The 12937-nt window shown below is 35.6% G+C and overlaps 1 protein-coding gene across 1 annotated transcript; it reads left to right on the top strand.

Annotated features, from left to right (window-relative positions):
* Positions 1-7269: 7269 nt before the first annotated feature.
* Positions 7270-11290, top strand: LOC133874599 (uncharacterized). Its single transcript, XM_062312457.1, has 6 exons — positions 7270-7661; positions 7757-7839; positions 9492-9578; positions 9810-9958; positions 10231-10362; positions 10881-11290. Exons 1-6 carry the CDS (start codon positions 7481-7483, stop codon positions 11068-11070), a joined length of 822 nt encoding a protein of 273 aa, XP_062168441.1. The 5' UTR covers positions 7270-7480; the 3' UTR covers positions 11071-11290.
* The last annotated feature ends 1647 nt before the right edge of the window (positions 11291-12937 follow it).

The raw sequence follows: 12937 nt of genomic DNA, 5'->3' as shown, positions 1-12937 counted from the left end.
AATAGGATCGATAAATCTTCCGACCAATCATGATAGATCATTAATAATTTAAAATTTAAAATTGTTTTTTTAAAAAAATAAAAAATAAAAAAATACCAACTTTGTAACTTGCAATAATTTTGCATGTTACTATTTTAGTAACGTGCAAACAATTTGCGTGTTACTAAATTTAGTAATGTGCAAAATTAGTCAGGTTACTAATTATTTAAAATTTTATTATTTTTAAAAAAATTATATTGACATAATATTTAGTAACGTGCGAATTGTTAGCACGTTACTAATGTAAGTAACCCATGAAAATTTGCACGTTACTAAATCTTCAATATTTTTATAGTATATAAAATGACTTATCACTTGATTCAAATACATGAAATAATAAGATTTAAAGAAAAATAAAGAGAAAAATGGAAATAAGTTATATAAATATTTATGTGTAATAGAAAATAATGTGGAAACAATTGTTAGACATTGAAGACTCACCAATAGTGTAATTATATCTATTATGCACAAGGCAAACAATGATAATTTATGCACTTTTGAAGACTTTTTATATTTTTCTAAACATTCAATTCAATAAATGTTGGAAAAAAAATGCACGTTGGACTAATTTCATGAATGTAAAAAATGGAGCTTTTAAAAATAGTAAATAATTGGAACTTTTTAATAATTTATGGATGTTTTTTCACAATGTGAATAACGAGACTTTCAATTTGAAATTACTTTTACCATAATTGAGGGCCTTAGTGAGAAACTATTTATTAAATTTTTAACATATTAGCTAGAGTCTTAAAATTTGTTTTCGAAATAACTTTTATTGTATAATTATTAAGTGTGGACCTTAATTAAAGAGTATTTTATTATTTTTTACTAAATTAAAGCCTTAAAATACTTTTTTGAGCCTTATTTTTTTTTTTGTTAGAAAAAAAATAAAAAAATTTATTATATTATTCTAAGTTGGGAGCCTTATTCAATTTGGAGCCTAAGCAACCTCGAGCCACCCATGAGTAACACGAAGATATATCAAACTGAAGATGGTCCTTTCCAGTAAGATCCATATTTGTAGTGGAAATTATATGCTTTCATATCTTGAAAAGGGGGCCAAAAATATTATTTTATCAAAATGCCACATTAATAAGGTATTAGGTTCAATTGTTGAAATTGTACTGAGACTAGTGCTGTAGATAATGGATCTCAATTTCCTTCTTCAATAAATGACCTTCAATCAAGTTGAGCACTAATGTTCGAAGCTGCGTTTAGGTACATTTGTTGTTGAGATATGCTATTTCATACGGTGGCCAAGAGCCACCCCCACGATAGGTCTGGGTGGCCGGCCACCTCATGACAAAAAAATAAATAAATAAAATTAAAGCGTTTTGGCCTTTGGGGGTGGCCGAACCACCCCCAAACTGGCCGGCCTGGGTGGCTGAACCACCTTTGTGGCCCATGAGGGTGGTTTGGCCACCCCAAAGGCCAAAACCCTTAATTATTATTTTATTATTATTATTATTTTTTCTGCCATGGGGTGGCTGAACCACCCCCCATGGGCGACGGGAGTGGCTCGACCACTCCCAAATTGGCCAGCCTGGAGGTAGTCGAACTACTCCCGTGGCCCTTGGGGGTGGTTCAGCCACTGCCAAAGGCCAAAACCTTTGAATTTTTATTTATTTATTTTTTTGTCATGGAGTGGCCGAGGGGGGTGGTTTGGCCACTCCAAACCGGTCAAGAGGGTGGCTCCCTTGGCCAAAATAGGCTAAGGAGTAGCTCAGCTATCCCTCTTTTTTACTTTTTCTTTTTCAAACTTTTTTAAGTTTTTATTTTTTATTTTTTAATTTAATTTTTAAAGATTTTATTTTTTTATACTACAACACGTGTTAACTCTGGTGGATCGTTAGTTTTTAGACGAAAAACTTAATTGAGGTATCAATTCAGTTTTTTTTTTTAAAAAAAATTGAGGTACCATCTGTGATGCAAATTAAAATTTAGAGACTAAAAAGTAAAGTTTTCAAAACTTAAGGACCATAATTATATTTAACATTTAAAAAAAAAATAGAACTTACTAGATCTTAGAAGAGAGTTGCTACAGGTACAAAGGCAAAGCTTACAAAAAAGGCTTACAAATTGACGTGGTATATGATGTAACGTATTTTTAATTGAAAAACTTAACAAGCCTCATTTATAAACTTGACGTCAGAATTTACCGGTGAAGGAAAGAGAGATCCGACAAGTTCACAGGGTGGTCGGCGACGTGGTGATCCGGCACTCCCGACCCAGACCCCAAACACTGGCGACAGAGAGATCTGGTCGTCTACCTAAACCTCGACCACCGGCGAAAGAGAGAGATTCAGCGAGGGCAAGAGAGACTCAGTGCTCCCGACCCCGACCACCGGCGATCAAGAGAGATCCGGCGCTCCCGACCCCAGCCCAGACACCACCGGCGACAGAGAGAGATCCGGCCGTGCATGCGTTGACAAAGAGAGATCCGGCCAGCGTGCATGAGTTTCCGGCCGGATCTCTTTTCCTCTCTCTCTTTCTCTGTTGTCGGATCTTTTTCTCGTTGGTTTCCGATGGTTGCCGAATCTCTGTGACGTGGCTAGAGCAGTGTGATTGAGGAAGAATTAATGAGTTTTTTAATTAATAAAATGCCACCTCATATTCCATGTCAATTTATAAACTTATCTTTGTTGAAGTTTGTAATTATGGTGTGTTTGGATTCAGAATAGAATACATATTCTTTTCATCTCATCGAAATTCTTCTGATTTAGTGATTTGATGACCGGGACCCACGCACAGAACAAGTTGTCTCCAAAAAAATACGTGGGTCCCACATTTAATTAATAAAATAATGACATTAAATTTTTTTTAAAAAAAGAGCAGAGGGGGTGGCAGCGCGCCACCCCCGACCACTGGGGGTGGCCAATACCAATCATTATATACAACTTTTCAAATTTCTAATTATTTTCTACCATTAAAAAATAATATTTTTTACACATTTTTTTTACCTCAAAATTCGCAAATAGAATAAAAATTTAATTCTGATTCTAAAAATTCAATACCAACCATAAGTACCTCCAGCATTATTCATCTTACATTATTCATATTAGAAAACTCAAAACCCTATAATCACTTCCACTTTCACACATTCGTGACATTCTAGACTCCAGAGTCTACTCCAGCCGTCGTCTCCCTCTCCACTCTCCACTCTCCAGCGTCAAGCCCACTGCCCGGCAGTGGCCAGCGCCGTTTCTCTTCTTCTTCTTCTCACTCGACTCACTCTCTCGGTATATCTCTCTATCATGAATGCGGGAAAGAAATTCAAAATCTTTAATTTTTTCTCTGATTGTTGCTTGGAAAGATAAGGTAGAGCTGAGCCGTAGAGGGATAGAGAATAAGTGAAATAGTGAAAGGGTTAAACGTTGGAAGTTGTTAACTTTTTATTTGGATTTTTTGTTATGTTTGTGGTTTGGAAAACAACTGAGGGGCAGAGGAGGAGAAGTGTCGGATGTTAACAGTCCAGTCGGGTCGTGTCGGATGATTCATGAATTTAATCGTGTCTTAGGGGTGACCCTGTGCGTTAGTTGTGTTCGGGTTTCAACTCAATTAATAATTGCGTTGGACTTAAATTGGTATAAATGAATTGACCGGTCAAACAAGTTAACCAGAATCCGACACGAGAACATGTTTTATCAACTCATTTTTACTTGTAGAGTAATGATTGAATACCACCTAAAGATACAACTTTTCACCACCTTACCTATATGGCAAGGTGGTCCCCTACCTTAATTTATTTTTAAAAAATAAAAATATTCAAAAAGTAGTAAGGAACCACCTTGTCACATAGACAAGATGGTGAAAAGTTGTATCTTTTAGTGGTATTCAATCATTACTCTTTACTTATATTATTAGAAAGAGTAATGATTGAATACCACCCAAAGATATAATTTTTCACCACCTTGCCTATGTGGTAAGGTGGTCCCCTACCTTAATTTATTGAAAAATGATAAATATTCAACCTCATCACAACTTTGGCACAACTCCCACTCACAATGTGATGGAGCCGGAAAATGTTAGATTTACAACACCAATACAACAACTGTACAACAATCCTTCACATGAGGGTGGATCCCACATACTGGGGTCCATCCTCATGTGAAGGGTTGTTGTGCAGTTGTTGTATTGGTGTTGTACAAGAATCAAATCCCGATGGAGCCCACGTGCATGGGCCCCACCTCATTGTGAGTGAGTTGTGTCAAAGTTGTACAAAAGGGTTGTACTCCAATCATCTCCCTAATTTATTTTTAAAAAATAAAAAAAAAATTAAAAAGTAGTGGGGGACCACCTTACCACATAGGTAAGGTGGTGAAAAGTTGTATCTTTGGGTGGTATTCTATCATTACTCTATTAGAAAATATAAACAATAAATTACCTTAGGAAGGGCCTTGCGTGCAAAACACGTGAAGTCCATTTTTGGGATAATGGGCCTAATCGGACTAGAACTCAATCAAAGTTCCGACAAGTAGCAAAAAAGAAAAGGTTTTGTGAAATTTTTTCTTCTGTGAGAGTCTTCTTTGCCATCATCTTACTGCATCTAGACCATTGATTTATCACTTTTGCCGTCGACATGGCTCAGGTTCAACATTTTTCTTGAAATTCGTTTTATTATCACCGGTCATTATAAAACATGCAAACATTCGACCACCAGAATCGGTTCTCGAATATCTGATGTTCCTATGGTGAAATTCAATGTTATTGGACTCATGGAGAAATAGAACAACTTGAGGGTTTTCTAAAATGCAGTATGTTTGGCACATTGTTGTTTCTTGTGTTTTAGTACTTAAAAAAAAAAAATTCCCATGTTTAGTGTGACATACTGAGTTTTTCTGTTTTAGTACATCGTTATTCACAATTTTATTTAATTTATAATTCGACTTTAAATGGTTTGATTAATGTAATGTTTTGTTTTGTAGGACGCGAGGAATTATGGGTGGGAACTGAATGAGAAAATTGACTTCAACTGGAAGAAACTTTTGCATAAGAAGGTATATTTTTACTTTTTATCTTGTGATGTGATTTCATTCACATTTAAATGAATCCATGGTTATTGCAGTTTTCATGTTACCTTTAGAGACAAGTTTGAGAGAAAAACCTAATGAAACTAACAGTAACTGCATCCATCAAAGAAGTAGTTACAGTGAGCAAAGGTGGTTGCTAGAGCATGAAATTTTGATGTGATATTATAACCTTATTATCAAATAAATCAAAGTAATTGAATTGGTTAAGCTTCCTACGACAAGTAGTTTCAGAACTAATTAGTGTACAAAAATGTCAGATTCAGCCAGTTGATGGACCGGCATGGATCTACGAAAGACTGCTAAGTGGCCTAGGTGGATCTTGATGTTTTATTTTGCGTCCTGCCCTAGTTCTGAATATATAGCCACTTGTGTATCTTGCAGCCCTTGTAACTAACTTGGTGGTCTCTTATGCTGAAGGCCAAAAAACATGTAAAGAGCTTAGTAAATTTAATGATAATGAAAACATTGTCTTCCAAGGATCTGCTGTTTTTCCTGGGGGCTGATCTGTTTACATCTTTTTGGTCGTCAATAGGGAGTAGTATTCAATATCTGAGGCTTCGGTTGTTCTTTTTCTGGTTTTTATTTTTTTTCTTTCTCCTTTTCATTTGGAAATTTGAATTATTGGACCGTTTTCACTATTGGATTAGGTGGAAATTTCTTGCTGGTGCTCTGTTTTTATTGGTTGGTTGTTTATATTGAGGTATATTGGATTTTGGGTATTGGTAATTCTTTTTCAAAATTCTGCACCATTGGACTCTTTCCAAAATTGGGTACTTGGACATTTCTCGGCTGTTACTTCCTTCTGTGCTCTATTCATGTTGAGTGCCTGTTTGAGATTGAAGTGCACTGACTTGTGATAGAAAGACCTATTGGACTTTGAGGTTTTGGTGATTCTTTCTCAAACATCTGCACCGGTACTTGAAGCTCTTATAAGAAGAACTTTGAGTATTTGAAATATCTTAGCTATTTCTCTGTTTTGTGCCCCTGTTTATGTAGATTGGTTCTTAAAATCCGTATTGTTGGGGTGTTTTACATATTTATTTTGCCTTTTTTTTTGTTGGTTACTAATTTTGTTTTCTTTTGGTTACTAATTTCTTGTGTAAAAAAATCTGCATATTACTGGCCTATTTTGGGTAGTAGATTCTGGAATTCTTAAGAATATCTGTTGGGTGATTGACAAACAGCAGATGATATTAAATTTTGGTTGAAAGAAGACAGTTGAAAGTGGTTACTTTAAAACTAATAAAAAATAGTATTTATTTAAAGTAGATAATATTTAGAGAGTTTGGTATTTAGAGCTTTTGAAAAGTAGCTAGCTAAAATAACAAAAGTGAATTTTCTAGCTAAAATTTGCTTAAACTTTGACTAATTCACTGAGAATACTCTAAATTGCTAATGAGTTTTTGTTCTGACCAGTGTTGTCTTCTACGGGTGCTTGTTGGTTCAACGGGTGTGGTTGGTCCGTCTTCTCGGTGACGCCACTGTTTGTTGGGGTGGAGCTTTTGTTAGCGAGAGCTTCTACACATCCTCCCCTCATCCCCCTTATCACCCTTTTATAATAAAAAAAATTAATTTTAAAAGTTGTCTTTGATGTCACATCAGAGACAACTTTTTAATAAAAATCAATTTTTTTAAGGAAAAGATGATGATAAGGGGAGGATGAGGGGAGAATCTTTAGCATTTCCCTTTGTTAGCAGTTCGGTGGGATCCCACTGGGTGTAGCTTTGGTTTTCTTCTTGGGTTTGTGTTGGTTTTGTTTGGTTGTTTATGGGGCTTCATCTGTATTTGAGTTTTGGTTTTGTTGTGAATTTTGTGTGTTATGGGTGATCAGGTTCTTGTGGGTTCTATTTTTGGGTTCTTGATTGTGGGCTAGTGGGTTTGTTCCTTGTGGGTTTTTTTTGGGTTCTCTTGTGTGGGTTAGCTGGGTTGTTTCTTCGCATATTTCACGTGTACTTAGGGACGTCTTACACTTTTTAATAAAGTTTTTTTACTTATATAAAAAAAAAAAAACCGGATAACTAGCGGTTGGTAAAAATCGCAACCGGTCTCTATCGGTTACGATTGTGATTATTGAAATAGGAATAATCGAATACCCCGATTGCAACTGCGGTTATGACCTAATAATTACAATCGCAACCAATTGTACACCCTAAGTATACCTTAAAAGAACCAAGGCTAAAACATAAACGAGACTAAGGGTAATCCTGGGAAAACGCCATTGTTGGGCTTTGGCAGGTTTTTCACTTTCGCAACTCGGGCGAAAAAATTAAAAAGAAGAGTGAGAGAGAGAATTTAGATTTCTAGGGCTTGCACTTCGATACTTCTTAATCTTTTCTCTGGTGAGATCTCCGATTTACTTGTGCTTTTGAATTCAGATTCCAAGGTTTTATTCTTTTTGTTGGCGAAAGCCCATGGAAGGAGCGGAGCAGTGGAAGATTCAATTGGAGCAGTGGAAGAAACAACTGGAGCTGTGGAAGACTCAACTGCAGCAATGGTTGAACCAGGGATTCGAACATATTCATCAGATTCCACCAACGCAGCTCTACGCTGCTGTCGCCGTCTTGTTATTCACGACCTTTTTGCTCCTACTCAGTACTATGCTGCCCACATTCTTAACTACGTGTTTATAGTTTATGTTGTGCTACCAAAAGTTGATGGGATTGTGTTTACTTCTTTATTTTTGGCAGTTCGGGTGCTCAAACGTGCGAAATCGAATACTGTTGTGCTCACTGGGCTTTCTGGGAGTGGAAAAACTGTTCTATTTTATCAAGTAAGCGTCAGCATTGCTGGTTTTATTCCTTGAGATGTGTTGGTTGTCAACAATTTGATAATTTTAGTGCATCCAGCTGTGGAGATATGATATGTTTGAGCTATGTTTCTACATTAGTCTGCAGCATTTGGCAAAATATTGACGCATGATAACTTGCGTAAGAGGAATGTTATAGTGATTGAGTGGTGTTGTTTGTGTAAGAAGAGTGGGGAGTCTATTGATCATTTGTTGCTTCACTGCGAAATCGCCCGGGATCTTTGGAGCTAAATTCTTATTTTATTTGGGGTAGAGTGGGTTATGCCACGAACGGTGTTGGAGTTGTTGAATAGTTGGGGGACGGCGATTGAGTGTGGTCGTGCTAAAGAAGCTTGGCGGTTAGCTCCTCTGTGCTTATTGTGGTGTATTTGGAGGGAGCGGAATGCACGGCTCTTTGAAGATGTAGAGACATCTATGGTGGAGTTACGGAAGCAGTTGCTCAATACGTTATATATTTAGATAGCGTCCCATCATAGCTTGAATGTTTTTACTTATGTAGATTTTTTAAAATTATTCTCTGTTCGTTCCTTTTAGGGGTTTTCTTGTATACTTCCCATGTATAAGGGTTGCGCCCCTCTGCACTTTTTTTATAAATTGCAATAACTTATCAAAAAAAAAATGTTTCTACATTAGTCTTACCACATGCACTCCTAGTATGAATTAATTAGCAAAATTGTGTCTTGTTACTTGTTTTTACACTAAATTGGCTAAACCAGTGAAGTAATTGATGCCACATTGAGAGTTAGCCACACATTTTTACTATGGTTGTATTGGGTGCTTTATTTGTCTTAAGAAGTTGATATAATCACTAGTTTTTTTTTTTTATCCCAAAAGGATTAAAAAAAAAAAAAAGTGATTATATCAACTTCTTTGCAACTAATAGTTCGCTCTAATCACTTAGTTTTTGGAGTACATTAATAAAGCATTTAAAAAAAATAATTGGATGGGAAAATTTTGTTAAATTACAGACGTATGTGTACGTAGCGTAATACTGTAGCATCAGAAGTAATGGTGTGGTGATGAATGATGTTGTTGGTGCTTGTTTTTATTAAAAGGAGCTGCTGGAAAGCTTAAGAGAATATTAGGGGACGATATTTTGCACTTTTCGGCGACCTAGCAGTACCGTTCTTTGGTCTTTGCATTAGTTTTTGTTTTCGGTCATGTTCTATTCTGTTATGAAGCTTTTAGAGTGTAGGGGGGTGCAGTTTGTTGTTTGTAAAGCAATTCTGCCTTGCTTGATGTGGTGCATTTGCAATAGCATAGGGATTGAGCTTTCAAGGGGATTGAACTTTTTATCCACAAGATTTAGATGGTGTTCCTTGGAATTTATTTTTGACATCATTGGCTCTTGGACCTTCTGAGTGTGATTCTTCTCTGATCTTTTTGAATTTTCTTGATGTTGTCTGTTTTAAAGAGCTAACCTTCCCTTTATTGGCGTCCTCTTCACTTGGGGTGTTCTCTTTTTTCTTCTAACAAAATTTTATTTAGCAGAAAAAAAGATACTTTCCCACATGCTCCTGATATTACTAGTTACTAATTAATGTATATACAAAGATATAGTTTATGCCTTATGGGTGCTAATCTAACTTAAATGCATGATTTTATGCTTGTGTCAGCTTCGGGATGGCTCTTCCCAACAGGGTACTGTTACATCAATGGAACCAAATGAGGGTACTTTTGTGCTTCACTCCGAAACAGCAAAGGTAATATATTTTAACTTCTTTTGCTCAAATGATTGAGCAAAGAAGCATGTCCAAATGCTCGTGTACATATATTCTCTGATCATGCTTTATCTTCTGTATAATCCGAGGAAGTATGCCAACTTTTTCAACTGCCATGTGAACATGAGATTGATTGTAGTGATTTTTCTCTTCATTTTATTGTTGCTTATTTGGATCAATGAACTGAAACCTTTCTGCACTTGTATTTGACAGGAGGGAAAAGTAAAACCTGTTCATCTGGTTGATGTTCCTGGTCATTCTCGTCTTCGACCCAAACTAGATGAGTTCTTGCCTCAAGCAGCAGGAATAGTTTTTGTGGTGGATGCTTTGGAATTCTTACCTTACTGTCGTGCTGCTTCAGAGTAAATTTTACTTATTTACTTTTTGCCAAGGCTGAAATATATGGTTAAAATCAATTCTTACCCCCCCCAACACACACACCACCACCACCACCGTCACTTGCTCACTTTCTTTGTATCACCCTGGCACCACGGCCTGGACCCTGATGGGTCCCAACGAGTCTTTGTGTGTAAGCAAGTTAAAGCAACACATAGTTGGTGAGCAAATGACAGTTAAAATTGACAAACAAATATTTGCATGAAAAGATTGTAACATTGATACTTACTTGCAAAAGGTACCTGTATGATATCTTGACTAAGGCAAGTGTTGTGAAGAAGAAAATTCCAGTACTCCTTCTATGCAACAAAACTGACAAAGTGACAGCACATACCAAGGAGTTTATCAGGAAACAGATGGAGAAGGAAATGTATGGCTTCTAAATCTTTTATCTCTGTGTTTCTAGTTGATTACGTTTGTTGCACATTTTTTGCAAGCTGTGGATGGGATTGTACTGCTGCTTTTGCCCATTTGATAATCATTTGCAGTTTAATTTTTATGCATGAGGGAGAGATATCAGTCCATTTTATTACTGGATGGTGCTCTATGATATTGCACAATATTTATGATACTTCTGGATTCGAGTTCTTTTTCTCACTTGGTTTTTCATCCTTGGTCACTATTCTTCATCCTTGATCAGTTGCATTTTTATTGGACATTTTTATGTGGTTACTATTGATTAAATTTCACTCAATACAAGTTGTAGATGAGGAAGAGTTTTTTGCCATGACATCAATTGTATCCAATAAAATGTTGGTAACGGTGTGATTATTGTAATTGACATTCATTATCCTTTAAGAGCGAGCTGTTGAATTTGAATATGCTCAGGTTGTGGTCGTATTTTCTTTACACATGAATTCTAACCCGCATGCTTTCTATCACTTACAGTGACAGATTAAGGTCATCAAGAAGTGCAATATCAGCGGCTGACATTGCAAGTGACTTCACACTAGGGGTACCTGACGAGGTATTTTCTTTCTCTCAGTGCCATAACAAAGTTACTGTTGCAGAAGCTTCTGGTTTGACTGGTGAGACATCTCAAGTGGAACAGTTTATCAGGGAACATGTAAGGCCCTAAAAGGATGTTTTCTCCAATTTCTTCGAAAGTGTAATGTTTTTGCTTTTGGAGCTTGTTTGAGTGTTGCATGCTGTTTGGAAGAGCTCTACGAAGCTGCAGACACCCAATCGAGTCTCCAAGTAGGAAAATGTGAGAGGAGATTTATTCGGCGAGCAAATTTACTTGGAGACAATGACACAAACTATTATTGCATATGATGAAATTATTGTTTTAAAAGATCTTCCATTGTAATCAATGCCTCTGCAACCTCGCCAACTGGTTATTGACTAATTGCCTGACTTTTCATTGCATCTGCATTGTCCATGGTCTTTCATGGATCTTTGCCTTACTGTGTTATTCTTCATATCTACGAAGGCAACAATAGATGGTTCACGTGAGAAGAATCTGCGTGTTCCTTAACTTCCAAAAAATAAAGAAGGATGAAAATAAATTTTAATCAGCTATATCTCCTAAAAAAATATGTTGATCACAAAAAAGTTGTCGAAATCCTCTACGAATTAATCTAACTTGAAAAATCATTTATTTTTATTTTTATTTTAATTTTATTCTCAAAGGTATAGTTGAAATTTTCAAAGATCATTTCAATCTTCTTAATTAGCCATTTACCAAGTTATAATGGAAGTGTATGAATTACTTCTAAAGAGAAAATTGAAAAGTCTTTATGGATCGATCCAAGCATAAAGATGACTACAGGAATCACCCTTTTTCTTTTAGGATTCAAGTATTAAAAATGTACGTACTAAGGACACATGTAAGTTTAATAGACTCCACCCCGGTTTGAAGAAAAATTATGTCCATTCAAGCATATCCTTACAATTATAGTTATGTTGGCATATTTGTGCACTTCCATTTTGAATTTAGAATCTAAAATAACTAATCTTACATATGGCTGAGGAAAACTTAGCTGAATTCATTTACGAATCTCACACTTTTGCTTCAAAAAATTGTTTACCTGGTCAAAGACATAAGAAGTTTCATCCAAATCCTTCATTTCAAAGTTTTGTGAGAAGAATTTCATGTAGCAAAATTTAAATCACTACTTGCAAAATAATATCTACATATAGGATTAGAAAGATTACTTTACTCCCACTAACTTTAAGGTATATATACTTATTAATAAGGTTTTCAATAAACAATGAAACAATAACCTTGTAAAAGTATACCACCGATGAGAGATATCTGAATCAACCCATAAATAGAATTATTTATTTTGCAAGCATTTTGACTGTTATCATAAAACATTTAGGTTGTCTCATATAAACCTCATTTTTAAGATCCTCATTCAGGAAAGTTGTTTTCACATCCATTTGATCTAGTTCATGGCTTGTGAAAGCAATTTTGGATCATCTTTAGGTCTGACGTCAAAATAAGACTCTTGAGGTATACAACATAATCATTAGAGATTGCTGATCTACTTATTCTATATGATCTTCTTAATTCTATTTCCTCTGTATTTTGCAAAGTCTGAATAGATTTATACTAAACCTATTCTTCATGAGTTGACAATTCTAAAATTGATTGTAGCTTATGGTAATCAATTTGACTTTCCATAAGTACAATCAAACATCCTTTATATGAAGGAGCTTCAGTCAACTCTCATGCTTCCTCTAAGTAATACCTTTGAGGATAATACTCCTACTAGGTTTAACATCCTCTAGAAATTATGCAATCAACAACTCTAGGATTATATGAATGATATATAATAAAACCTAAAACCCCTTGGAGTTTACTGCATAGTCTATAAAAGATCCGTTGGTTGTCTTTAAATCTGATTTTCTTATGTGTAGATTGTAAATCCCCACTTCAACATGACAACCACGTATGTGTAATGATTTAAACTTGGTTTCCATTTATTCCATAATTTAAA

Source organism: Alnus glutinosa, chromosome 8, assembly GCF_958979055.1.
Source record: "Alnus glutinosa chromosome 8, dhAlnGlut1.1, whole genome shotgun sequence".
Lineage (NCBI taxonomy): Eukaryota > Viridiplantae > Streptophyta > Magnoliopsida > Fagales > Betulaceae > Alnus > Alnus glutinosa.
This window is presented reverse-complemented; position numbering and strand designations above follow the sequence as displayed.